General features: G+C 37.3%; 1 protein-coding gene across 5 annotated transcripts in view; it reads left to right on the plus strand.

The window, feature by feature from the left end:
• cabin1 (calcineurin binding protein 1) overlaps positions 1-25,583 on the plus strand; it is a 121,169-nt gene that overhangs the window by 59,738 nt on the left and 35,848 nt on the right. For 4 of the 5 annotated variants that reach the window (XM_073867549.1, XM_073867550.1, XM_073867551.1 and 1 more), the window contains 4 exons: positions 741-854; positions 21,639-21,802; positions 22,231-22,327; positions 23,051-23,794. In XM_073867549.1, coding sequence (XP_073723650.1) covers positions 741-854; positions 21,639-21,802; positions 22,231-22,327; positions 23,051-23,794 — 1,119 coding nt within the window. The remainder of the gene's footprint in view (positions 1-740; positions 855-21,638; positions 21,803-22,230; positions 22,328-23,050; positions 23,795-25,583) is intronic. The other variant, XM_073867552.1, reaches the window with a different exon arrangement.

The following is a 25,583-nucleotide window of genomic DNA, read 5'->3' on the forward strand; positions in this document are numbered from 1 at the left end:
TTTGAAATAAATGTTGATATGTGAAGGTTTTCAAATTCAAAAATATTTTTAATTAAGCTTTAAGCTTTATTTTTTGCAAAAACATATTTTTGGCCAGAGATATGGGGCTACTTATATACATTACATACTATTTAACAACATAACCAAACAGCTTTCGTCCTTTTAAAGAGTTTATTTCTGATAACAAACAAAATAAATAGCAAGTAGATTACCTTTATATAATAGCTAAAGTGTATCAAAAACTACACTGAGCTAACATTACTGTGTAAAATGTGTACTATATAATGTATATAATGTTAACTACAGATCGCCTGCCAGTTATCCTTGATCGTCATCTCCCCTCGCATTTAGAAAACCAAAAAATATGTTATTTTCGACAAGATGTTTGTTCCCACTAACCCATAAAACAAACAGAGACTGAAAGTTATGCTCTGTCCAGACGCGTAATCGCGACAACGTGCGTTCGTGCGTCCGATGAAACCGCCTATAGCGCGTGATTACCACCTTGGGTGTGCATTATTTTTAAATAATTTAACTGTCATCAAATATTCTTTACTTACTGCACACTACAATGAAGCCTTATTAGACCGTTTGACATTGATGTATGTTGATCTTGACCTACTGCATCCAATTTCTTATGTGTTTGTGTTGGGTTCCCCCAGCCTCACTCCATTCAAGTCATCCAAACTCTCTTGCCCTCCTGCACGCTGAGCTGACTGAATATATTTGTGTTTTTACAGAACCTGCAATGGGCACGAGATGTGTTGCTAGGGAGCAGTGTCTCATGGCAACAGCTGAAGCACATGCCGGCACAAGGACTTTTCTGCGAGAGGAATAAGACCAATCTGTTCAATGTAAGTCACAACCTAACTGCAGGTTGTACTTCTATTAAAGTTTCGTAACACTGTACATTTAGTTTACAGCTACAACACAATCCAGCTTTGACTTATTAGTGATGCTCAGTGTGTATGTGTTGCTGTTCTTTCACGTGTGAGATATTTTCCATTATGAATTTCTTGGATTTAGAGTTTTAACCCCCCCCCCCCACACACACACACACACACACACACACAAATCCAGGAAGATTACAGGCTTCTCACAGGAAATGCCCTAAACTGGCTGGATTTACAGTTGTCTCTGGTCACCGTGAAGAAGACAGATTGCATCAGTACAGAGTGTTTTTTTACACGTGTTTGTTTGTGGTTGCCATTTTTTGTTTCCCTGTAGCCTTTAGCGTGTTCATACAGTCCTCACACAGATAAAACCACAACATTCATTTGTTTATGGTTGTGTGGGTTCAGTCACTGTCAGGCCGGTGGCATCATCACTATTGGCACACCAATATTGGTTTAACAGCAGTGTAAAAACACTCAAGCATCATGCTTGTTGGGATTTAACATGCGTCTGTGAGAGGGCATGAGAGTGGAAGTGAGTGAGTCTGTATTGGAATTAACAAAGATTAATAATGAATGAAAAACGATATTTTTTATTGTTACATTATGTTGCTTCATGCATTTACTACAGTTAACAAATGCAACCTTGATGTAAAGTGTTACCAAACAAACTAGCAAAACTGAGCTTGCTAGCGTTACTGAAGTGGTCTGCGTTCTTTCTGCCTCCATCTAAACTCCACCCACAATAAAGTCACACCATTTAACTGACACCTTATTTGTGCTTATTGCTTTTATAAAACGGTTACTTCATATGCATAGCAGGATTTCATAAAATAAAACACAAATAAGTTGTAATTATATTAGTACAAATTGTACTCTTCTGCTAAACAAAGTAGTTCCTCAGAATCAAGTGCGGCTGCAACAGAGCGCAGTTCTCAAGCAACACAGACGCTTTAGTGTTTATTTTCATAAATCAACATTCATCAAATTTATAAATTAACATTTATGTCGTGCAAATTAACATTTATATTGTGCAACTGTTGAGGTGATAATCAAATATGCTTGGAAGCATGCTTAACTCTTTCCCCGTCAGCGTTTAAAAAAAAAATGTTTTAGCTTAATGTCTTACAGAAAAACATTCTTCTTTAAATAAACATAAAATATATCAAATGAAAGAACAGACCCTATGCTTTCATCCTACCTTCATTTGTTCTCTTATCGCCTCTCAAATTTTCAGTTAAACGCTGAGATAATTAAATTTTTGTGAAGAACTTTTGTTAGAGGTCAGATTCAGAGCCATCAAAACTTACACAGTGTTTTTAGTGTTCAGTAAATACGTCAGTGTTTAAGTTTGGTGAGATTGCCATTTAGTGAATTGTACAATTGTAGAAAAATAAAAAATATGATTAAGGACTGTCGTGTTTATTCTCATAAATCAGTACGCAGCAACATTGGCGCAGTGATACTTCTGTAATGCTGTCTGAACCGTGGGATTACCGGGGTATTTTATCACGGCTTAGAATGCTTTTCAACCAATCAGAATGAAGGACGAGGCCATTTTATAATACCCCTTTTAGGAGTCGGAACCACAATCTACAAGTAAATAAAAATCTAATCTAAAGTGTTTTGTTTGCAATTGCCGCGTAACTGCATATAATGTAAACAACACGAATATATCTCTGTGCTGTACTAATTTTGTACTAACTGTTTATAATACTGCTCATACCACATATTAGAACCTTATGTATACGCACTTTACATTTTAAATGTATTCATTGATGTTTTTTGTTTATTATTATTTATTTTATTGTCTGTTCAGAACAACAATGTAGCACCTTTGGCCAAGACAAATTTCCCTTTGGGACAAGTCTCTTTATCTCCTCCTACCGTACACTTCTGTCTTTTTTGGAGGGAGGAATTAGGATAATGCCGGTCTTCTCTATTTCACCAATCCCAGGAAGTAAACTGTTTCCTACAATCCGTGTGTTTGCTGTAGTCCAAGAAAGGAGATTTACGTTGGAGACGATAACTCGCATCATCATTTACTTTGCGGTATGTACCTTTTGCATATCATTAACATGCACTAATACACACTTACACACCAAAGGAAATGTGAATCGGACCATAGGGGCTCTTAATGTCAAAAAACTTTATTTACACCTGTGTCATTAACAGAATGCAGCATACACAAACTCATCTTAGCGTTTTCTATAAATCTCTTATCCTGCCTGATTAAAACATAAACATTGCAAATAACATCAGAAGTAACAATTCATTTACATACACATATCTTAAAACTTAATCTTGTTTACAGTGCGCTGTAAACCGGGGTGAATTAAAATCATGATTTTGAAGTCAATGATGCACTCTGCCAGTTGAGCATAGCAAGCAAGATGGCAGCTCGAACTTGGATGGCTTCACCTCTCACTGTTAGCGTTTTATGCGCAATCCAGTCATTTATATAGATCAGTGGAAACAACCAAGCAACACCTTGGCAACCACACATAACACCCTAGCAACCACAATAGCAAAGCCCTGAGAACTGTTTTCATCACAGTAGCATCTTAAGAACATGCTAGCACCACTTGCAGTATGATATATAGAAATCTTGTTGGTTTGTATTCTTTCATCATATATGCAGCTTTGGTTATGCCAGCAAAGAGATTAAGAAGCAAAGTGTGGTATTAGATTTTGATGTAAAGGGTAATGAGTGCGCTTTATTCTTTAGACCAGTAAAGCTCTTTGAGTAAGTAGGATCTATTTTGATGTTGTCTTTCAAAAGATGAAGTAATAATAATTACAGCACTCTGGTTGCTTGGACAATAATGTAAAGATACAAACTAATGCTGTTATTATGAAAGAAATGTTGTGTAATTTTATTTAGACCTAAACGTACAGATCTCTGAAAATTATGCCATTTAATAGCAACTAAAATGTTCAGCCACATTTGATGATTTCCGTCTTTTAGTGTCCCAAGTTAATTTGTCAGATTTGGGATGAATTTTCCTTTTGATCATTCTGTGTACAACTGAAAAACTTAGTGGTTCAATTGTGAACCAGGTTGACTGAGTTCCCAATCTCAATATCTCTTTTGAGTTAAAGAAATGTCTGTTTCTCTTACTACAAACCAGAAGACGAATGTTACGCGCACAAGTGTTGTGGCCCAATGTTTTGTGTGTGAAATGCTGATATGTGTAAGCTCGGCAGTAGCGAACACCTGCAGTTCACTTTTAGAGATACGATCAGCGAGATTTGCATTTGTCACTTTCCTGTTATAAGCAGAAGGTTAGAAATGCCAGGTGTGTGTATGTGTGTGCGCGCACGTGTGTGTTGTTATCACAGTGGAAAACCACAAACATTAACAGAGGAAGAGGAAATGAGTGTGTTTGATGGAGGTCCCCGGTATAACAGTCTATCTCTCTATGTCTTCTCTCTACATCTGTCTATTTAAAGGTCTGCAGTATATTGGCTTCTTCCTGGTTTTCTTCTATTTTTTATAGTCTCGTCCACCATCTTTTTCTTGTCATCTCATCTTGTCTCATCTCTTCCCATCTTTTCTCCTCTGTCATTTCTCTTTTCTTGCCATCTTGTCTCCCCTCTTGTTGTCTTCTTTCTTTTCTTCTCACATTTTTTTAAGTTTAATCTCTTATTGTCTCATTTCTTTCTTTTACATCTTGTCTCATCTTGTTCTCCTTTAGTCTTGTTGAATCTCCTCTTGTCTTTTTTTCAAGTGTTTTCTCTTAAAATGTCTTCTCTTGTCCTCTTTTCCCTGGTTTTCTTCTATTTTTTATAGTTTCGTCCACCTTCCTTTTCTTGTCATCTTATATTGTCTCATCTTATCTTTTCTCATCTTTTCTCCTCTGTCATTTCTCTTTTCTTACCATCTTGTCTCCTCTCTTGTTGTTTTCTCTCTTTTCTTCCCACATTTCTTCAGTTTAATCTCTTATCATCTCATTTCTTTCCTTTACATCTTGTCTCATCTTGTTCTCCTTACGTCTCATTTAATCTCTTCTTCTTGTCTTGTCTTTTCATTAAATGTCTTCTCTTGTCCTCTTTTCCCTGGTTCTCTTCTATTTTTTATAGTTTCGTCCACCTTCCTTTTCTTGTCATCTTATATTGTCTCATCTTATCTCTTCTCATTTTTTCTCTCTCATTTTTCTTTTTTGATGTCTTTTTTCCTCTCATCTCTTGTCTTCTCTCTTTTCTCCTCACATTTCTTAAGTTTAATCTCTTATTGTCTCATTTCTTTCCTTTACATCTTGTCTCATCTTGTTCTCCTTTCATCTCGTTTAATATCTTCTTGTCTTTTTATCAAGTGTCTTCTCTTCCCTGGTTGTTTTCTATTTTCATAGTCTCATCCACCTTCCTTTCCTTGTCATCTCATTTTGTCTCATCTTATCTCTTCTCATCTTTTCTCCTCTGTCATTTCTCTTTTCTTACCATCTTGTCTCCTTTCTTGTTGTCTTCTCTCTTTTCTTCTCACATTTCTTCAGTTTAATCTCTTATCATCTCGTTTCTTTCCTTTATATCTTGTCTCATCTTGTTCTCCTTTCGTCTCATTTAGTCTTCTTCGTGTCTTTTTTTTTTTTTGAAATGTCTTTTCTTGTCATCTCATCTTGTCTCATCTTCTCTCTTCTCATCTTTTCTCCTCTGTCATTTATCTTTTCTAATTTTATGTTGCCGTCTTGTCTCTTCTCATCTTGTCTTCTCTCTTTTCTCCTCAAATTTCTTTAGTTTAATCTTTTATCATCTTGTTTCTTTTCTTTACATCTTTACGTCTCATTTGTTCTTCATTTGTCTCATTTAGTATTTCTTCTTATCCTTTTTATCAAGCGTCTTTTCTTGTCCTCTTTTTCCTTTTACTCTGCTATTTTTTTATAGTCTCATCCACTACTCTTTTTTTGTCATCTCGTCTTATCTCGTCATATTTTTTCTCCTATTTTTCATTTCACCTTTCTTGTCTTATGTTGTCATCTTGTCTTCCCTCATCTCTTGTTGTCGTCTTCTCTGTGTTTTCTCACATTTCTTCAGTTTTAATCTCTTACTGTCTCATTACTTTCCTTTGCATCTCATCTTATCTTCATCTTGTTTAGTCTCTTCTTCTTTTCTGGTCCTTTTATAAGTTTTTTTAAGTGTTTTTTCTTTTCCTCTTTTCCCTGGCTCCCTTAAATATTTATAGTCTCATCCAATTATTGTCTCATTTGTTCTCCATTTATCTCATTTAGTATTTCTTCTTGTCTTGTCTTTTTTATGAAGTGTCTTTCCTGGTCATCTCATCTTGTTACATAAAGTCTTTTCTTCTCTATGTCATTTCTTGTTTCTTGTCGTTATTTTGCGATATTGTCTCATCTCTTGTTGTCTTCTCTCTTTTTTTTTCTCCTCACATTTCTTCAGTTTAATCTCTTGTCATCTTGTTTCTTTTCTTTACATCGTGTCTCATCTTGTTCTCCTTTCGTCTTATTTAGTCTTCTTCGTGTCTTTTTTTTTTTTAAATGTCTTTTCTTGTCATCTCATCTTGTCTCATCTTCTCTCTTCTCATCTTTTCTCCTCTGTCATTTATCTTTTCTAATTTTATGTTGCCGTCTTGTCTCTTCTCATCTTGTCTTCTCTCTTTTCTTCTCTTCTCTCTTTTCTCCTCACATTTCTTAAATTTAATCTCTTATTGTCTCGTTTCTTTTCTTTACGTCTCATTTGTTCTCCATTTGTCTCATTTAGTATTTCTTCTTGTCTTGTCTTTTTTATCAAGTGTCTTTTCTGGTCATCTCATCTTGTTTCATAACATCTTTTCTTCTCTATGTCATTTCTTGTTTCTTGTCGTTATTTTGCCATCTTGTCTCCTCTCATCTCTTGTTGTCTTCTCTCTTTTCTTCTCACATTTCTTCAGTTTAATCTCTTATCATTTCGTTTCTTTCCTTTACATCTTGTCTCATCTTGTTCTCCTTTCGTCTCATTTAGTATTTCTTCGTGTCTTGTCTTTTTTATCAAGTGTCTTTTCTGGTCATCTCATCTTGTCTCGTCTTATCTCTTCTCATGTTTTCTCCTCTGTCATTTCTCTTTTCTAATTTTATGTTGCTGTCTTGTCTTCTCTCATCTTGTCTTCTCTCTTTTCTTCTCTTCTCTCTTTTCTCCTCACATTTCTTAGATTTAATCTCTTATTGTCTCGTTTCTTTTCTTTACATCTTTACGTCTCATTTGTTCTCCATTTGTCTCATTTACATCAGTATTTATTATTGTTTTATCCTTTTTATCAAGTGTCTTTTCTTGTCCTCTTTTTCCATGTTCTCTGCTATTTTTTTAAAGCCTCATCCACTACCCTTTTTTTGTCATCTCGTCTTATCTCGTCTCATTTTTTTCTCGTCTTTGTTATTTCTCTTTTCTTGTCTTATGTTGTCATCTTGTCTCAACTCTTGTTATCGTCTCTCTTTTTTTATCACATTTCTTCAATTTAATCTCTTATTGTCTCATTACTTTCCTTTGCATCTCATCTCATCTTGTTCTGCTTTGATCTCGTTTACTCTCTTCTTTTTGTCTTGTCCTTTTTTTCAAGTGTTTTTTCTTGTCTTCTTTTCCTTGGCTCCCTTAATTATTTATAGTCTCATCCACTACCCTTTTCTGGTCATCTCATCTTGTCTCTTCTCATAACATCTTTTCTTCTCTATATCATTTCTTGTTTCTTGTCGTTATTTTGTCTCCTCTCATCTCTTGTTGTCTTCTCTCTTTTCTTCTCACATTTCTTCAGTTTAATCTCTTATCGTCTCGTTTCTTTCCTTTACATCTTGTTTCATCTTGTTCTCCTTTCATCTCATTTAGTCTCTTCTTCTTGTCTTGTCGTTTTATCAAATGTCTTTTCTTGTCCTTTTTACCCAGCTTTTCTTCTATTTTTTATCGTCTTATTCACCTTTCTTTCTTTTCTTGTCATCTCATCTTGTCTCGTCTTATCTCTTCTCATCTTTTCTCTTCTGTCATTTCTCTTTTCTAGTTTTATGTTGTTGTCTTGTCTCCTCTCATCTTTTCTTCTCACATTTCTTAAGTTTAATCTCTTATCGACTCATCTAGTCTCTTCTTCTTGTCATGTCCTGTCAAGCGTCTTCGTCTTCTGTCATCTGTCTCAACTCGTCTTGTCCTCATCATATCTCTCTTCTATTTTTTTCTTCTCTTGTTTTTCTTTCATTTTTGTATCCTCTTAAATATTTTCTTATCTCCTTCCTCTCGTCTGTTTTATATTTTTTTCAGTTCTCCTTTCCTCTCGTCTCATCTTGTTTCTTGTTTCTTATTTCTTTCTTGTCTCATGTATTCTCGTTTGGTTCCATTAAGTCTCTTCTCATGAAGTTTATATCTCATTGTGTCTCATCATCTCATCTCAATATGTTTCTATTCTTTCATTACGTTACATTGGGCATACGTACATTTGGTTTATCCAAAACCGTATGTGGTGCACAGTGAACATATTGTCATTAGGTGCGTTCCCTTTTTGTTTGTTGTCATATACACTTTCCCTCTGACCCACAACAACATCCTGTTGCATGCTTTCTTCCTCCTGCCGTTTATCTCTCTCCCTCACACGTTTTGGGGATTTCTTGTGGGGGTGGGTTTGTGTGGGTGTGCACTGCGGGGCTGAGAAACAGAGCCGATCACCGATTGGCTGTCTGTGTCCTGATGGGCCGTCTCTGTCTGTGTACAGAGAGAAGGAGGGGAGGGAGGGAAAGCACGAGCGAGCTCACTGGGGTCAGAGCAGAGAAAAAGAAGCGTGGGCGTTTTGTTTTGCGATGGCAGGGCAGGAAAGAGAGGAGAGCGAGCTCACGACTGTTTGAGGCGCACTCGTTCAACCATCTCTCGTCTTTCTCTTCTCCCTTCGCACGCGTGCAGCTTGCTCCCTTGAGCCTGCAACTCGTCTTCTCTCGCTGGAACACTTACAAAAAAATCAAAACATTCAACTTACAGGCAGAGCGTGGAGTAGCTCTCCTCGGTGATGGTGAGTTTCTTCCTTACTGTTTTCCTGTTTGGTTTCCTTTTCCTTCTTATTTGTCTTTAGTTTTGTTCGGGATTGAAAGGTTCAAAGGAAAAGCATCTGACTTGTAAAATTTGAGAGCCTTTAAAACGAGATTTTAGAGAAAAGAACCGGTTGGAGGTCGGAGAGGTGAGTTAGACTTTGCGTAGAGCCGCAGAAAGCAAGAAAGCAAGAAAGTGAGTGTTTGCAAAAGAGAGATAGTGTTAGCTCTGTCACGCGTGACGCAGATAATAGTTACCTAGTGCTTTCACCGGTGCCCTGCATTTCATCAACACAGGCAGCAGTAATGGCCAGAAATGGAGTGATGAAGTGCACTAGATGAGTCAGATAACTGGGAACCACCTTTCTGCTTGTTCTTGGTTTTGCATGTACAGTTCTTCTCTTTCTTCTGCGAAGTACAAATGCCACCTTAGTGGCTTACTTGACACTTTTAGCACTGGTGTGGATTATTTGGGGGAATCCCTTGAAGGTAAAATTTATCAATTCTGGACTAATGGTGCCTTAAATAATACGTTTGGTAACAAATTGCTGAATTGATTCATTTAGCTAAAGTTTCAGATGCTGAATGATGAGTTTTGGGGAACTGTATAGCGAGTAAAGATTAACATGAATTGAACTCTGTAAGTTTAGATGTTGCTATTGTTGTGCTCGGCAACATGTTCTCCTTTTTAATCAGTTCATATTGACATTTTGACCTTACTACCGTCTTTTTTTTTAATTAACAGCAATGTCTGACATTTTTATTTCAACAAAGCTGTATTGTGAATATGTATCTTTAACTACACGTTATTATAATATCAACAGTATTTGACTAATTTAGATATCCCAAACCTTACCTATACATCGCAGTAACTAATTTTAATATATTTAATTAACAGAAGTCTCTGCCATTTTTATTAAAACAAAGTTTTATGGTTAATATGTATATTTAAGGTTGTCACAATATCAACAGTATTTGACTAAAGCTTACCTATGCATCACAGTAACTTGTTTTTAGATATTTAATTAACACACTGAAAAAAATGATTCATTGCATTTAATCAATTTTTTTAAGGTAAGTGGTTGCAATCAATTTATTTAAGCTGCATTTAAACAAAAAAGTTTAGTAACGTTAAGTAAAATATAAAACTTTTGTTTAAATGTAGCTTAAATAAATTGATTGCAACCACTTACCTTAAAAAAATTGATTAAATTCAATGAATCATTTTTTTCAGTGCAGAAGTGTCTTCCATTTTTATTAAAACAAAGCTTTATTGTGAATATGTATCTTTAACTACACGTTGTCACAATATCAACAATATTTGACTAAACCTTACCTATACATCGCAGTAACTTGTTTTTACAATAAAAATTACTCGTGGTACAGTTTGTAAATTCTTGTTTGATCAATTTAACTAAAATGATTTGTTACTATTATGAATAGCTAACCAGTGCAAGCCAGCTCATAAGAGTCATTTAATTATGAATCAACAGCACGGGTTGTTGTGATATTGTATAGGGGTGTATAAAAGACTAACAAAAAATCTTGATGACAGTAAATTTCATTGACACCTTTTTTCCTCACCAACAGCAATTCATTTTAAATTATTATTGCAATTTGTTGAGTTTTTGCATTTGAGACCATTTGCATCTGTTTGACAAGAGCAGTTACACATTTTATCTGCTCAGCACATTTTCACCCAAATAGTTCGTTTTGAACCATCTTAAATCTAAATATTGTGATGTTCACATCGTCAGCGATTAGGGATGTTCATCTCAGTTAATTTTCACGACCGACAACCGCAGCTTATAAACCGAACATTAACCATTAACTTATAGATGGTTTCAGCAGTAACAACATAAACAAGCGGCTGTCGTGATCTGCACGTAACTTCCGGTAAACTCCGCTAAGAATAAATAACAACAAAGTTCTTTAAACGTAGTTTATTTATATAACAAGCAAAAAAACAACAATAACAACACATAGATTACCTAGGAAACCCAAACATTTGTTATTTTTGACGAGACATTGGTTCAAGAGATCAGTTTGGCAACTAGTCAGACCATTTAAAAAAACGAAACCGGAAGTGAAGTTTGGATCCAGACGTGTATCGCGTCAGCGCACGTGCGTCAGATGAAACCGTCTATACAATTTTTATATTAAATTGTCATTGAGTAAAAATACAGTTGACGGTTGTCTGTGACCTAGTAAATACAAAACATTTTATTTGAAAACGGGCAAACAGCAGCGACAGATCAACAACAGAACTAGGATTCATACACTCTAAGAAAGGATGTGTTCATTTTGACACATTGTTTTGTGTTAAACTATTTAACACATTATGTGTTATTTTAACACATTGTGTGTCATTTCGTGTAGAATGTGAGCTTAAATAAATGAAATGGACAACACAAGATGTGTTAAAACAACACAAAGTGTGTTATTCCAAAAATAACACAGAGATGTGTTAAGTTAAGGACAACACACTAGATGTGTTGACCTTAACTAGACACAAGATGTGTTAATTTAACACATTCATTTTAAGAGTGTACATTATCAGATATTCACGCAACATTACCTTATTAAAGAGCACCTGATCAGTCCAGAGGATTAATATCCAAAAAGGGCAGATTGTCTCTGTTTCATCTACCACAGTGGTCATTTCTAAAGCAGGACGCATTTCAAAAAGTTTTGCTTTTGCGTCGTCTTTCTCCGTTTGTGCAAAAAGAGAGATGTTTATGGTCAGAGGCCATCAACGAAGGTCTGTCCGGATGTCCAGCGTTCAGCTTCAAAACACACTCAAACACGCCACACAAATAATTTCTCATACAAATGATTACTTTATCAGACAGCAATAATATGTCATTTACAGGACATTTACAAATTAAAGATAGAAAAGTGCCGAAATGTCTGTCGGCTCATGACGATATGCACCGTGCATTAGAAAATATTTTTTTCTTTTAACTGATAATGTTAATCGGTCATAAATTCTTACCTTCGGTTAATGGTTAAACGGTCAATGTGAACATCCCTACCAGCAATTGTGTCACTTTGTGGCGCCTTTCTCTTTCAATAAGGTTGTTAGGAGGCTTTACTAATTGTGATTGTCCTAGTAACAATTATAAAACAAATAATTAATAGGGCCCTATAAAATCCATTTTATTTTTTCCCAAATTTCGCTTTGTCTATTTTAATTTTTGGCAATTATTTTTTTATCCTTTACTGTTATTTTAGTCATAAAAAGAGTGGGCCTTTAATGTTAATGATTAAAATGTACACAAATACAATAGGAATGACCTTAAATTTATTGAGGTAACATTTTTTCCCATTCCCTGTTTGCAGTAGGGCTGCTCGATTATGGGGAAAAACGGGATAACACGATTACTTAATGACTGTAAAAACATGCATTTATACACACACACACACACACACACACACACACACACACACACACACACACACACACACACACACACACACACACACACACACACACACACACACACACACACACACACACTTTACTCAATTCCATGCATTATTTAGTATTATTGCAAAAGGCTACACGTGTCAAAGCAGTGGTGCCTTCGGAAGTGCCTTAAACACATCGGTCTAGCGGAACGCGATCCATATTTTAAACACAATCGCTTGAAATGCATATAACTTTACAAACAGGTGAAACAAGAGAGACAGAGAGCGGCACCACGATGCAGATGATTATATTTTAAACACCTGGGATAGTTTGCCTCAGCACGCTTGAAACTCATTAAACTGAACAAATAAATGAGGATTTGTGTACGGACTTCTGTCAGATGCGAGAGCGCGTGCACGTGAGACAGGTGCAGTGACGTGGATGAGAGAGTGCATGTATTTTTGTGCTCCCATTGAACAGAATTTTGACAAAACTTCCAAAATAACAGTTCTCCGGACACATAAAAGTCATGTGGGAACTGCTCGGAACTAAGTGCTTAGCGTTGAATTTCTTAATTTTTTCGTTGACGAAAGCAGAGTCGTGGAGAGCTGCTTCGCCATGGTTTCAGTTTTTTGGAGGGGGTCTGAAATGACGGGAGGGGGTGTGTCGCCCAGATTTGCTTTCCCCGGTCTGCATTTCTCCCAGACATGCGTTCTTCTCCCACACACAAACAAAATTTTATTCAAAATATGTAAAATTCCACTTTACACTAGTTTCCATGTTAATTTGCTAATTCCATGATTCCGTCCGCGATTCCGTGATCGCGGACATTATCGGGCCCTAAATGAACCCTCCTATCAGTAACTAAACTCCACTGCTTCAATTCCATTGGTAGTCGCTCCCGGAAGTTAATCATAATTTTCATAAATTAGATCACTTTTTTATAAACGTATTTTTGTTACGTAGCTGAAATCAATTGTCAGTGTCGCCAAAAGTAACCAAGCTTCCATGTCGCTCTTCCCATTGCTAGTAACGCAGCTTGACATGACAACGTGTGTTCCTGAAATCTGCTTATTACACATTTCAGCTTCTGCTGTTTTGCCACGTGAATTGCCCCTCGTATTTAAAGCCTTTCAGTTGATCATTCTCTGCGATTTCATGTTTTCTTTTGTCTTTCAAATGTTAAAAGCTGTTTGTGCATATAGAAGATCCGTAAAGTCTCAAACCCAAAAAAATGTTCTTTCTAAAAGTGAAGGCTCATCTACGTCTTCCTAAAATGCCTCATTCAAACACGCCTCCACATATCTATGTCACTGTGTGGGGGGATTTGTGCACAACACCGCCCAATTGTATACGCAATGAAAGGCATACCTTATTCTTGCAGTAGTTTTATTTCCGCCGCCATGTTGTGAAGACGCTGTGTCTTGGGAGCTGATATTCCAAATATGGTAAGGGGCGTAACATTTCCGTCACACTTTTGAGGTATTCGACCAATCACAACACAGTGGAGCTTCTGCATGTTTCGGAAAGGCGGGGCATAGAGGAGCAACAATAATGTACAGTATGTGGAAAATAATAAACCATTTAATCACATTGGATTACACCAAATACACAAAATAGCGTTCTTTTTAGCAACGTCATATGACCCCCTTAAGATTTTTTGGGGTGGTTAGATGCTAAGAGAACCGAGCTTACTTAGTGAGGGAAGTCTCACGTCTCTAAAATTGTGCTCTCTTCAATTCAGTGTTTATGCAGATAAATGATATTGATGACATTAGGAGCAGCTGTAGGCCCGAGGCAGACGTGACATCTTTCTTTCTCTTTTTGTTTCTTTCGTTTTTAGTCGTTTTAATCAGTAATTATGTATTTTCAATTACCTTATGTTTGAGGCTTTTTTGGAAGTCTTAAACATTTCCTTCTTAAACTAATGCTATGCTAATGAGAAGCAGATGATTGGCTGAGTTCATCCCTCGTTAGTCATCAAGGGGTTTTGGTTTGCAGTGAAAGCAGTGATGTTTTTTTTTCTTTCTCTCTTTTTAATGGCTCAAAACGTATATAGAAAGAGCTTTTCTTCATTTGGGTTTCTGTTTTGGTCTTATTGTGTTGTTGCCCTTGGAGATGTACAGATTCCCAGAAATACGGTGAGAGACAATCTCCACATGTATTACATTCCAGGGTCCATGCCCGTATACTGTGCATAACTTAGAGTTTTGAAAGGTATCTCATTGCATATCTTCTTTCTTTAAACTTGTTAGTCTCAGTGCTGGTTTTCATTTAATAACTTAAAAGCCAAAGTATGAAAGTTTATACTGAAATGATTGTTTTTCACTTTGAGAACCAGAATGATCACACCAACTGAGAGCTTTTCATTCAAGTTGCTAGCTGCAAACTTTAAACTTTGGTATATTTTATAATCAAGGTTTACAATGATGATATTTAACCCTGGACCACAAAACCATAAGTAGCAAGCAGTCATAAGTAGCACGGGTATTTGTAGCAATAGTCAACAATACATTGTGTCTTCTTTATGCCAAAAATGATTAGGATATTAAGTAAAGATCATGTTCTATGAAGATATTTAGTAAATTTCCTAGCATAAATGTATATAAAAAAAAATGTTTTTATCATTGGTAATATGCGTTACTTAGGACAACGTTAAAGGGAATTTTTTTCACCCTCACCCTGGGTTCACACCAGCCGCGTTTGAGGCGTCAAAATTGCGTCCACCACGTCTAGTTTGCCGCTTGGACATTTTGAATACATTCGCGCGTCTAGAGCGAAGTAGACACGTGGAAAAAGCAACATTTGACGTGTTCAAAGTTCAAATTGTTTAACTCAGGGTGAATGTCCGCCAAAGATCAAATTGTTCAACTCAGGGCGAATGTCCGCCAAAGATCAAATTGTTCAACTCGGGCGTCAGCCGCAAATTTGCATCAAACGCAAAATGCACAAAAAGCACACTTATGATTGGTTTTGTGGTCCAGGGTTCATGTTAACAGGAATGGTTACAGTACACTAAAATTTAAATGTTGACATCATTTACTAAATCACGTTGTTTTAAAGTCATATGACTTTCTTTTCTCTGTTTTTGGGTTTGTTTGCACATAAAGGTGTTTGTGGTTATGCCATGATTTTGATGTTAACAATGTCGAACATCATTGTGAGCAATTGCCATATTTGAATGTACACTGTAAAAATATTGCCGAATTAAGTTAAAACAACTTGCTTTTGAAGTCAACTCGACATACTATTTTTACGTTTTGACCTGTTTCTACCGTTTAAGTTAACATGTTGATTTGACACAAATGCTGCATTTTGTTACAGTGTAGTTAAAATGTTAAAAAATTATAAACCATTAGTTTTTATAAAAATATTTATTTTTAGAGCATATTGTATGATTTAAGAAACAGTCAAATTCAGGGCCTGAAGTTAACTTTTTTGACCACCAGCCACTGTGGCAGGTGGATTTCTAAATCACAGTGACTTTTTACCAGACAGTTTTTTTTTTGCCTGAATAGTGAATGATAACACTGTCTTTATTGTATCATCATTCATCATCATTTCTCTTTTATTCTTTTCATGAAAATGCATTATTTATAAAAGGCACATACAATTCATTTGAATTTTCCTTTACATTTCCATGATCAGAAAGGAGCAGATGGAAAAATAATATTCTTATGAAATAAATATAATGAAATAAATATAATTATTTTTAGAGTTATAAAAGTGATTTTCTCTTTGTCTTAGGTTGTTTGATTAACATTTAATGACACTGACTTAAATATGTTCATTGAGGTTACTGTCTCTTTAAGACCAAACAAGACTCTCTATATACACTTAAGACATAAAGAAATGTTTTTATTAGACAAAGAATACTGTGAAGATCATTTTGTTTATATGTGCCCTGTCAAGAACAGAAATATATGTAGCCTACGCTTGCTTTTAGGAACGCGTCTCTCCGATGTGCCCTATTGAGTGCCCTTAAACCCGCGCGCGCACACACAAACGGTGGGGGAATTCCAAACTGCGCACATAAACGCCCCACATACGTTGTTTTTCATTACTCTATTCACAAAATGTATGTTAATGTAGTACAGTATAAGACACATTAGCGCAACTCTCTCTAAAGTTTACACATCAAGAGTTCTGATCCGTCACAGCAGCACTACTAGGGCCCTATAATTTCCGCGATCACGGAATCGCGGACGGAATCGCGGAATTGGCTAATTAACACGGAATCTAGTATAAACGCGGAATTTCGCGGAATTTTACATATTTTGAATAAAATTATGTTTTTGTGTGGGAGACGAACGTATGTCTGGGGGAAATGCAGACCGGGGGAAGTAAATCTGGGCGACACGCCCCCTCCCGTCATTTCAGACCTCCTCCAAAACACTGAAACCATGGCGAAGCGGCTCTCCACGACTCAGCTTTCGTCAGCGAAAAAATTAAGAAATTCGACGCTAAGCACTTAGTTCCGAGCAGGTCTCACATGACTTTTATGTGACCGGAGAACTGTTAGTTTGGAAGCTTAGTCAACACTCTGTTCACGGTGAGCGCAAAGATACATGCACTCTCTCATCCATGTCTGTCTCACTGTACCTCTCTCATGTGCACGCGCTCATGCATCTGTCCGAAGTGCGAACACAAATCCTCATGTATTTGTTCAGTTTTATGCATTTCAAGCGAGCTGAGGCAAACTAACTATCCCTCGCATTTAAAATATAATCATCTACATCATGGCGCCGCTCTCTGTCTCTCTATCGCTCGCGCAAATAGCTGCGCGCTCATGCTGTCCTAAGTCAGATCACTATCCTGTGTATGTTTGTTCAGTTTTATGCATTTCAAGCGAGCTGAGGCAAACTAACTATCCCTCGCATTTAAAATATAATCATCTGCATCATGGCGCCGCTCTCTGTCTCTCTTTCGCCCGCACGTGCAAAGAGCTGCATGCTCATGCTGTCCTAAGTCAGATCACTATCCTGTGTATGTTTGTAAAGTTATATGCATTTCAAGCGATTGTGTATAAAATATGGATCGCGTTCCGCTGGATTGATGTGTTTAAGGCACTTCTGAAGGCACCACTGCTTTGACACCTTGTTGTAGCCTCCTGCAACAACACTAAAAAAACCAATGCATTGAATTGAGTTGTGTGTGCGCGTGCGTATGTGCGTGTGTAAATGCATCTTTTATAGTCATTAAGTAATTCTGTTATCCAGTTTTCCCCCCAAATCATTTACATTTTAATCATTAACATTAAAAGGCACACTCTTTTTATGACTAAAATAAAAGTAAAGGGTAAAAAATATAATTGCCAAAAATTAAAACGGATAAAACGGAATTTGCAAAAATTAAAACGGAGAAAACGGAATTTGGGAAAAAATAAAACGGAATTTGGGAAAAAATAAAACGGATTTTATAGGGCCCTACACTACACATCTGTGCAACTGTGATTGTACTGTAGCCTATGTCAGCATTGCGTTCTCATCCCATCTCACCAACAGTTTAATACTTACTCGCACATCCAAACGTGGTCAGAGAAGTGCCTCATCTTCTTTCCAATCGCATGAACGTTGCGAAACAGCAGTCGCATCCTCTCAATGAATCATTCAATTCGCTTCAGTGATGCGCGGATTGATCCGAAATGAGCGGGTGTCACCCGTCGTTATGAGTCATCCAAAAATATTTTTAATGCTATTCGTGCCGACGTCGGTCGGGTCGTTGCAAATTAACTATTTTAAACAATTACGGGTGGGTTAGTTAAACGTCGGTTGGGTGCGGGTTGTTTATATACATTGACCCGCGCATCACTGATTCGCATTGGCTACCCAGTAGATTGACAGTGTTACCTGCCAATTGCAAAATCCACCCGCATTTGGTCGGGTGTTAATTTCAGGCCCTGCTCAAAAAAAAAATTCTCATATTTTCACAATTTATTCATGCCATCCCAGATCTATTTGACTTCTTTTCTTCAGTTGAACACAAACCAATAATTTGTATTTTCATATTTGGATGAACATTTTTTTTTTATGTGAAATCCACGAAACATGCTGTTCAGCGAGTTGCTACTGTTGTACTACACTGAACACAGCAGGAATGGCTGAACTAATGAACATGTGTGTGTAATCGTGTTGTTTGGCCTGTAGCACAGCAGTTTGAGGGTTCTGTGCCAGAGACCCATCTAATAGCATTCCATTCGTTGATCCATCAAGACACGCCCCTTCTGATCCATCAAGACATGTCCTATCACATATTTTTCCATCAGGACACACCCCCTCATGCCTCTTTTCTGTATCCATCCATTTTCTATGCACTGCTCGATAAGCTTTGGGTAATCCCTGCTGTGAAAGGTCAAAAGCCTTTTAGAAACACACACTTTCCCTCTGACTGCAGTTTCACATCCAGAACTTTGTGTTATGCCATTAGCCATAGTGTGGGCTTGTAAAGGTGTAGTGTTTATTATTCACAGGAGGAAAATCTTCCCTGGGTAATGTGTATGCGACTACTGTGAAATGAGCAAATATAAGAAGTTTAATTGTTTCTTCTAATCAACCCACTAATGCTCAAACTTCCTCCATCACGCTTCCCTCCTTTTCTCATTTTCCCAACATTTATCCCAATTAGATTGTTCGCTTTACACTGGTCTTAATCGAACGACTGGCAGCTGCAGATTTGTCGCATGCAAATAAACATCCAGATCGTTCAATCTTTTTTACGGTTCCTCTTTCTCTCTCTCGCTCCTGCATGTTTGTTCTCGCCTGCACCCGCTTATTCTGTTTCCACAGGGTTCGCGGTGCCATTACCTACATTTTCTGGAATGTCAAAACGTCCAAACATGGTCATCTGCCAGCCCAAATCCAAACAGTCTCGATTCCCCCCATTGCATTCCTGTTTTCTAGGGCAGTTACACTGGAGCGCTATGAAAAAACTGGGTTACGCTTTTTTGATCATTGAACTGAAGATTGCATAAAGAATGCTTCTTTCCACATGATATAGCTTTCCATTTGAAAATGAATGTAATTGGTGTTTTCTCAGAGAAGTTATCTGCTTGTTTTAAATGCGATCTCACGAATTGCTTCATTAAAGGATGAGTGGGACATCAAAAGAGCACAGATGCACATACTGTATGCAAGAACGCACAGCGAATGCTAATGTGTGGGTCAGTGCATTGCAAGTGCACATACTTAAAGTCGACATGAAATCTGCGAATGTTTCAGCCCTTGCTTTGCCATCTCAGTTCATTTAGTCTACCGTTTTCCAGCCACATATACTTGAAACGCTATACAATCCTGATTGTAGGTGTAGAGAGATGAACGAATGGATATGAAGAAGAGGGATAGGGAATATGGATTGGCAGGAGAGTGGGTAGAGGCAGATCTCTCATCATCGGGCAGATTTTCTTTATGGCCAGATCCCAACACATCAAGAGCCAAGAGCAGATGGCCTTAACAACAATATTATTCCCCCACCTTTCTCGAATTCATTGCAGCTTTTACACTTAGTGTATATTACCTTGTTCATTTTAAGCTTTTAGTAGTATACTGTGAACAATACTTGCTCTTTCTTTGAATTTGTCCAAATATTTTTCTTTCAGATATTGATTGTGCTTTTGTGTTAAAGCCCAATGCAATCATTACTTCTGTAGTATATGATATTTACGAGTAAACTGGCTATTTGAAGATAAAACGTATAAAGTATGAGACACACCGAGCCAACAGTTAGCCATCAGGCAGTGCCGGGTGTTTTTGAAGCGTTGGCTGGCTTTAGTTTTGTGGCGTCTGTTGTTTTTGGGTGCATGTCGAATCAGCGGCGTAGCTTGACGAGGAGAAAGAGAATACAGTCTACCGGCACCTGCTGGTATGGGAGGGTCACTGTATGTTTTTTCACACAAGCGCAGTGCGTACACACTTGTTGGCTGTTGACTGTAGTCTGTCCGGTAGCGAAATACGCATATGACAACGAGGCACAAAAGAACCAATGACATTCAACATTGTTGATGCGTCGCCATATTTGAACTTAACATGTCGATTTCTATTCTGCTGTAGATATGTGACATATGAAGCACTAAATATGCTCAATGTCAAAGTTTGTGTAAAATCAATTCAGAGTTAGTAATGTTAGTAATGACTGTGAACTATGTAGAACTGAATTGTGGAGTTTCTGAGTTGGGATTATTTGGGCGGGGCTAAAATGATGGCTCGATTATGCTTTGGAGAAACTGAGCATGGCCCCACCCCTATCACAATCACAAGCAACTATTCAGGTTGTAGCATCACAAGCAACTATTCAGGTTGTAGCAGTATTTGAAATTTGAGAGAGACTGCAGCTTTTTTGTGAGTGGGCGTGGCTTCAGTGCCAACAACGGACACGCCCCCAGTGTTTAAGAGCAGAGAATCTGGCTTATTTTTCCTTACTTATTTTTAGGGTTGTGCGATATGACGATATTTGATCGTGAACGATTAAAAATGTCTCTACGATCTACATTTTCTGAAACATTGTTTTATGGTCATTCGTGCTTACATCAAGTACGCGACAAGGTGCGCGCTACATGAAGACGAGGTAAGGGCCGAGTATAACTTTATTTCGCGTTTGTGTTCAGCTTGCGCGCTCACACGTCCGCGGTGCTTTCATGGTATACTGACCGCGGCTACACGCGGATGCCTGTACACATATGCAAAACAAATGATTTCTTACTTAAATGATTATCAGGGCAGCACTGATTTGCAACATTTACAGTGCATTAAAAAAATTAGGATAAGTGAAAAGTAGCCGATCCCCCATTGCAAACAAAGTTTAGAAAAAACATGAAGAAAACAAACAACAGGAATCAAACATTATGGTGACGAAAATGCTTTCAGCTTTCTGAAAAAAATTGAAAATAAAAGAAGAGAAAACGATAGTAATTGTGAAAAATGCTGTCTATTTTCGTTGTGTAATTGTTTGTAGTGAAGTGTCCTATCTCAATATTTTCTTGTGCATGTGCTGTTGTACGTGCACTTTCCGTGCATATATTTGTTACCTTGTAGGACTGCATTTCTAAATGGTGGCATTAGTATGGCTGTATTAAGGCTGATTAATGGCAAAGATCCGTGATAAAATCTTAAAATTGTGATTTTGCCTAAACCTATCGTGGTATGATATTTTTCACATATCGCCCACCCCTGCTTATTTTATCTACTCATGGTCGTTTTTATCATTCAAATTTGCCTGAGCGGTTAGTAACACATTTTTCTGTAGTGCAGAAACACTTTATGCAGACTTTAAAGTGTTTTTCTTTCACAAATGTAATATTTCAGTTCAGAAGAAGCTCTCCTGTGCTAATGGATCTTTTCTTTTCTTCCTTAGGGCATCTGGCGGATTCCAGTAGATGAGATCGATCGTCCCGGTAGTTTTGCATCTCATATGAACAGATCCATCGTGCTGTTGCTGGATGTCCTGTTTCAATTGAAAGACCATCACACATTACTCAAGATCTCCCTTATGCTTCAGAGAACCCCTGACCAGGGAAAGTAAGATAATTGGATCTCTCCTTCTTCAAAGACTTGCTTTGCTTTGCTTCGCTTTGTGTTTTATGTAATCAGCAATCAGCTATTTTTAAAGGTCACCTATTGTGCTCCACTTTCAAGATGTTAAATAAATCTTTGGTCTCCCCAGAGTGTGTATGTGAAGTTTTATAAATATACCACATATATTACATTTTAAAATTGCCACTATTTAAGTGTGTGCAAAAATGCACCTTTTTGTGTATCTGTCCCTTTAAATGCAAATTAACTTTTGCTTGCAGCTCATTTACCAGTAGAGGGCGGAGTTACTCGTGGTGCAGGGATATCTCATGCATTATTTTTGCTTTGGGAATTTATATGTAGTAAAGTTTTAGTGTTAGGATTTCTATGTTATGTGTTTTTAATGCAAACATTTTGTGTGTTGTGTATTATAGGAAGTACTTGCGAGATGTGGACCGACAAGGTTTGGCCAAGCGTGCATTTTTCTTTACTGTAAAAGTGTTGGAAGACAATCTGGATAAACTCACAGGGGTATGACAACTTCATTTGTGTTTATACTTTTACATTTCTTTTTTGTGTGTGTGTTTTGTTTGTTTACTTGAGATAAAAGTTGAACAGTGGCCTTGGTAGTGGCCATGTGTTTCCTGTGGAGTCAGTGCCATGTTTGGAAAATGAGACTCAAGCCAGATCTGACAGCCAACGATATGCTTATGTTTGTGCTAACACATTAGTTTATGCCATCTTCACTACTCAAAGAAAAGTGATAGCATCACTCAACTTTATGCCTGTTGAGATGGGCATCTTTGTGCCACCTCTAAATGTTTGTGCGAATAAACAGAATATGGTAATCCAAATGTCTGAGACCGTCAGGGCTACGTCAACTAATTGAATATTTGATAATGGTCAATAATATTTTATATTATTTTTATAATGTATGATGCAGACGCACCTCTGCACAACTCACACTTTTGCAGTGGGGTGCTGAGCAAGTGATGTCACAGACCAAACTAATCAATAATGAAATTTTCTCTATTTTCAATAGTGAATAATATCGCCTATTATCCAACATTTAAATTTGTTGACGCAGCCCTAGAGACCATGCTAATCTGAGATTCAAAAATAAATTTAGACCTGAAATTTAACACTATCGCTGAGTATTTGATCCCCTAATTTATGATATAACAGATACATTTGCATATTTATTTTTCTCTTAATCTTTCTCTTATTTTAATTTAGTAATTTTCTGTCTATCAGGTAAGTGATCCCCTTAAACCCTCCACCTCCTCTATGGGTGAGATGACTACAGCTGATGTGTCCAACCGGCCTCCTGCTGTGGAGGACCCCAAATGCTCCCACACCACCCAATCTAAACCAGGGCTGGCCGAAACCCCCACTATCACAGAAAGCGTCACTGCACCTCTTCCTGCCATGCCACAGCCCCATCAAGCACCACTCCAGCTTTCATTGCAACCTTTAACTCAGACTCAGGTGACAGGGACGTCCACTCACCCCAGAGAAGGTACTTCCGGGCTCGGAGAGCCCATGGAACTTGGCCCGGGAATGTGGCCAAGTGGTTCAAAAATTAGAGACCCTCAAACTCCTACTGATGGTGTCCCACAAGAGCGGAGGATTGTAAAATCAACATCGGAGGAGGCAGGCAAGATTCCAGAAAGCAGCCGGGCATCAGAGCTGTCGCTGGAGGAGTTAAGCATAAGCTCAAAACAGCAACAGCTCCAGAATCAGGCGATTGCTGTGAAAGGGATGCTGACAACGGCCACCACGCCAGTGCAAGGCAACCCCATGCCACTGTCCGGCACCCCGGAGCTGGGATTACCACAGCGGCCCAGCAGGAAACGGAAGCTGCTGGATGACAAGGAGTCAGGCAAGACGCTCCTTTTGGATGCTTACAGGGTGTGGCAGCAAGGACAGAAGGGAATGACCTATGACCTGAAGCGCATTGAGAAGATCATGTCCGAGACGTACATGCTGATTAAACAGGTAGGAAAGACGTTGACCCTAATTTGGAAGTCTGACTTGGCTGTTAATTTACCAATGCAAGTTGAATCTTTTTTAATATTAAACAAAATTTAGTTATTAAGCAAGTACATAATAAACTGTGTTCGAAACTACTTGTGTGTCTCCAATTCACAATGTTAAGCTTATAATAGGGTTTAAAAATTTTAATTTGGCGAGTAATGTCATATGTTACTATTTTTGGCTTCGACCCATATAAAGACATTCCTGTAGCTGAATTGGTATAGCGTTGCGCTAGCAACGCAGAGGTTGTGGGTTCGATCCCCAGGGATCAGATGTACTGAATGCACTGCAAGTCAGTTTGGATTAAAATGGCTACCAAACACATTAACTAAATGTAGTTTGCAATTTTATGTTTTAAACAGAGATGACGATAGAGAGGAAAAGTTATATATTGCAGCTTTAACTTTTTTCCTATAGAATAAAGGGGGTCGCACACCGGAAGCGCAGCTCAGCGCCGCGCAGCGCATTTCTAAAAAACTCAAACACATTGCTTTCTATGAGTATACGCACATTGGCGCCCAGCTACGACTCAGGAAGTTGCTCTAAAACCCTGTCGCGCCACTCACATACTTTGGCATTAAATAACATCATATTTGTCCCAAATCATTAACGATTAACATTGGCTGTTAACGTATATGGGTGATTCTCACGAAACCATTGAAACACCACGGCACTAATGATTTTAGCTTTAAAATGTGTAATATAGTAACATTAAAAAGCATCAGAATTAACACAATACTGTGTTCTACCTTGCACAATGTGTGATTTCAACATAAGAATTTATAATTGGAAATTTTATCTTATTTTCTGCTGAAATTCTCATTACCGCAATGTGTCCGGCTGTGTTTGAACATGCGTATTGTTGTAATTTAATCAAATTAACACAAAAATATTAGGAAAAAAAATAAATGGATGTTTTGCTAGACTACTTTAGATGACAGAAAAAATATTTACTGAATATTCATGTATAATAATAATGAAGAAAAATTAGGAAAATTATGTGTCCATGCCTGATGTTCTCATCCTCCGCAACACTTTTTGAGAAAAGTTTAAGCACACATACAGAATTTTAATAAAGTTTGATTTTGAGTGACCAAGCACATGGACCAGTTACTTCAAGATGGCTACCAGATAAGATCATTTTTTTACAGTTAATTTGAAATATTGTCTTGTCAGAATGCTTACACGACATTTTGATTATCATTACCGCAACAGATGCTTATTAAATGTTATAATACTTTGATTTTAAATGCATGTGCAGAATCTCCAAATTATGTTCTTTCAGGTTTGTCATGTCATTTTGAAAATATGTCAGTGTTGATGTTTTCTGACTGTTGCGGTAATGAGATTTTTTAGGACTAATTTTTTAAATTATATTACAAAAAGTGTTAAATGATAAGTAAAAGTTTTTAAATTAATGTTCCCATTTACTCCAGACTTTGTTTTTCAATGTCTGGTGGGAAAAAAGTACATTTAAAGGAGCATTTCACCCGTAGAAACATCAATCTTTATTGAAAGTGTGTCATATTTGTAGTCGAAATGTAACATACATTTAGAATTTGGTGCCTATTTGACCGAGAAAAGTGTTTTTTGTAGTCTCACCCCCTCAACAAAGATATTGGACTTCCTTCTTTCAATGATGCAAAATGATGATTTTTACATCATTGAAAGAAGGAAGTGCAACACTGAAATATGTATTTCTCCTGTCTCAGTGGCAACTGAGAAAATGATGCATGACCATTCAAAAACA

This window comes from Misgurnus anguillicaudatus, chromosome 5, assembly GCF_027580225.2.
Source record: "Misgurnus anguillicaudatus chromosome 5, ASM2758022v2, whole genome shotgun sequence".
NCBI lineage: Eukaryota > Metazoa > Chordata > Actinopteri > Cypriniformes > Cobitidae > Misgurnus > Misgurnus anguillicaudatus.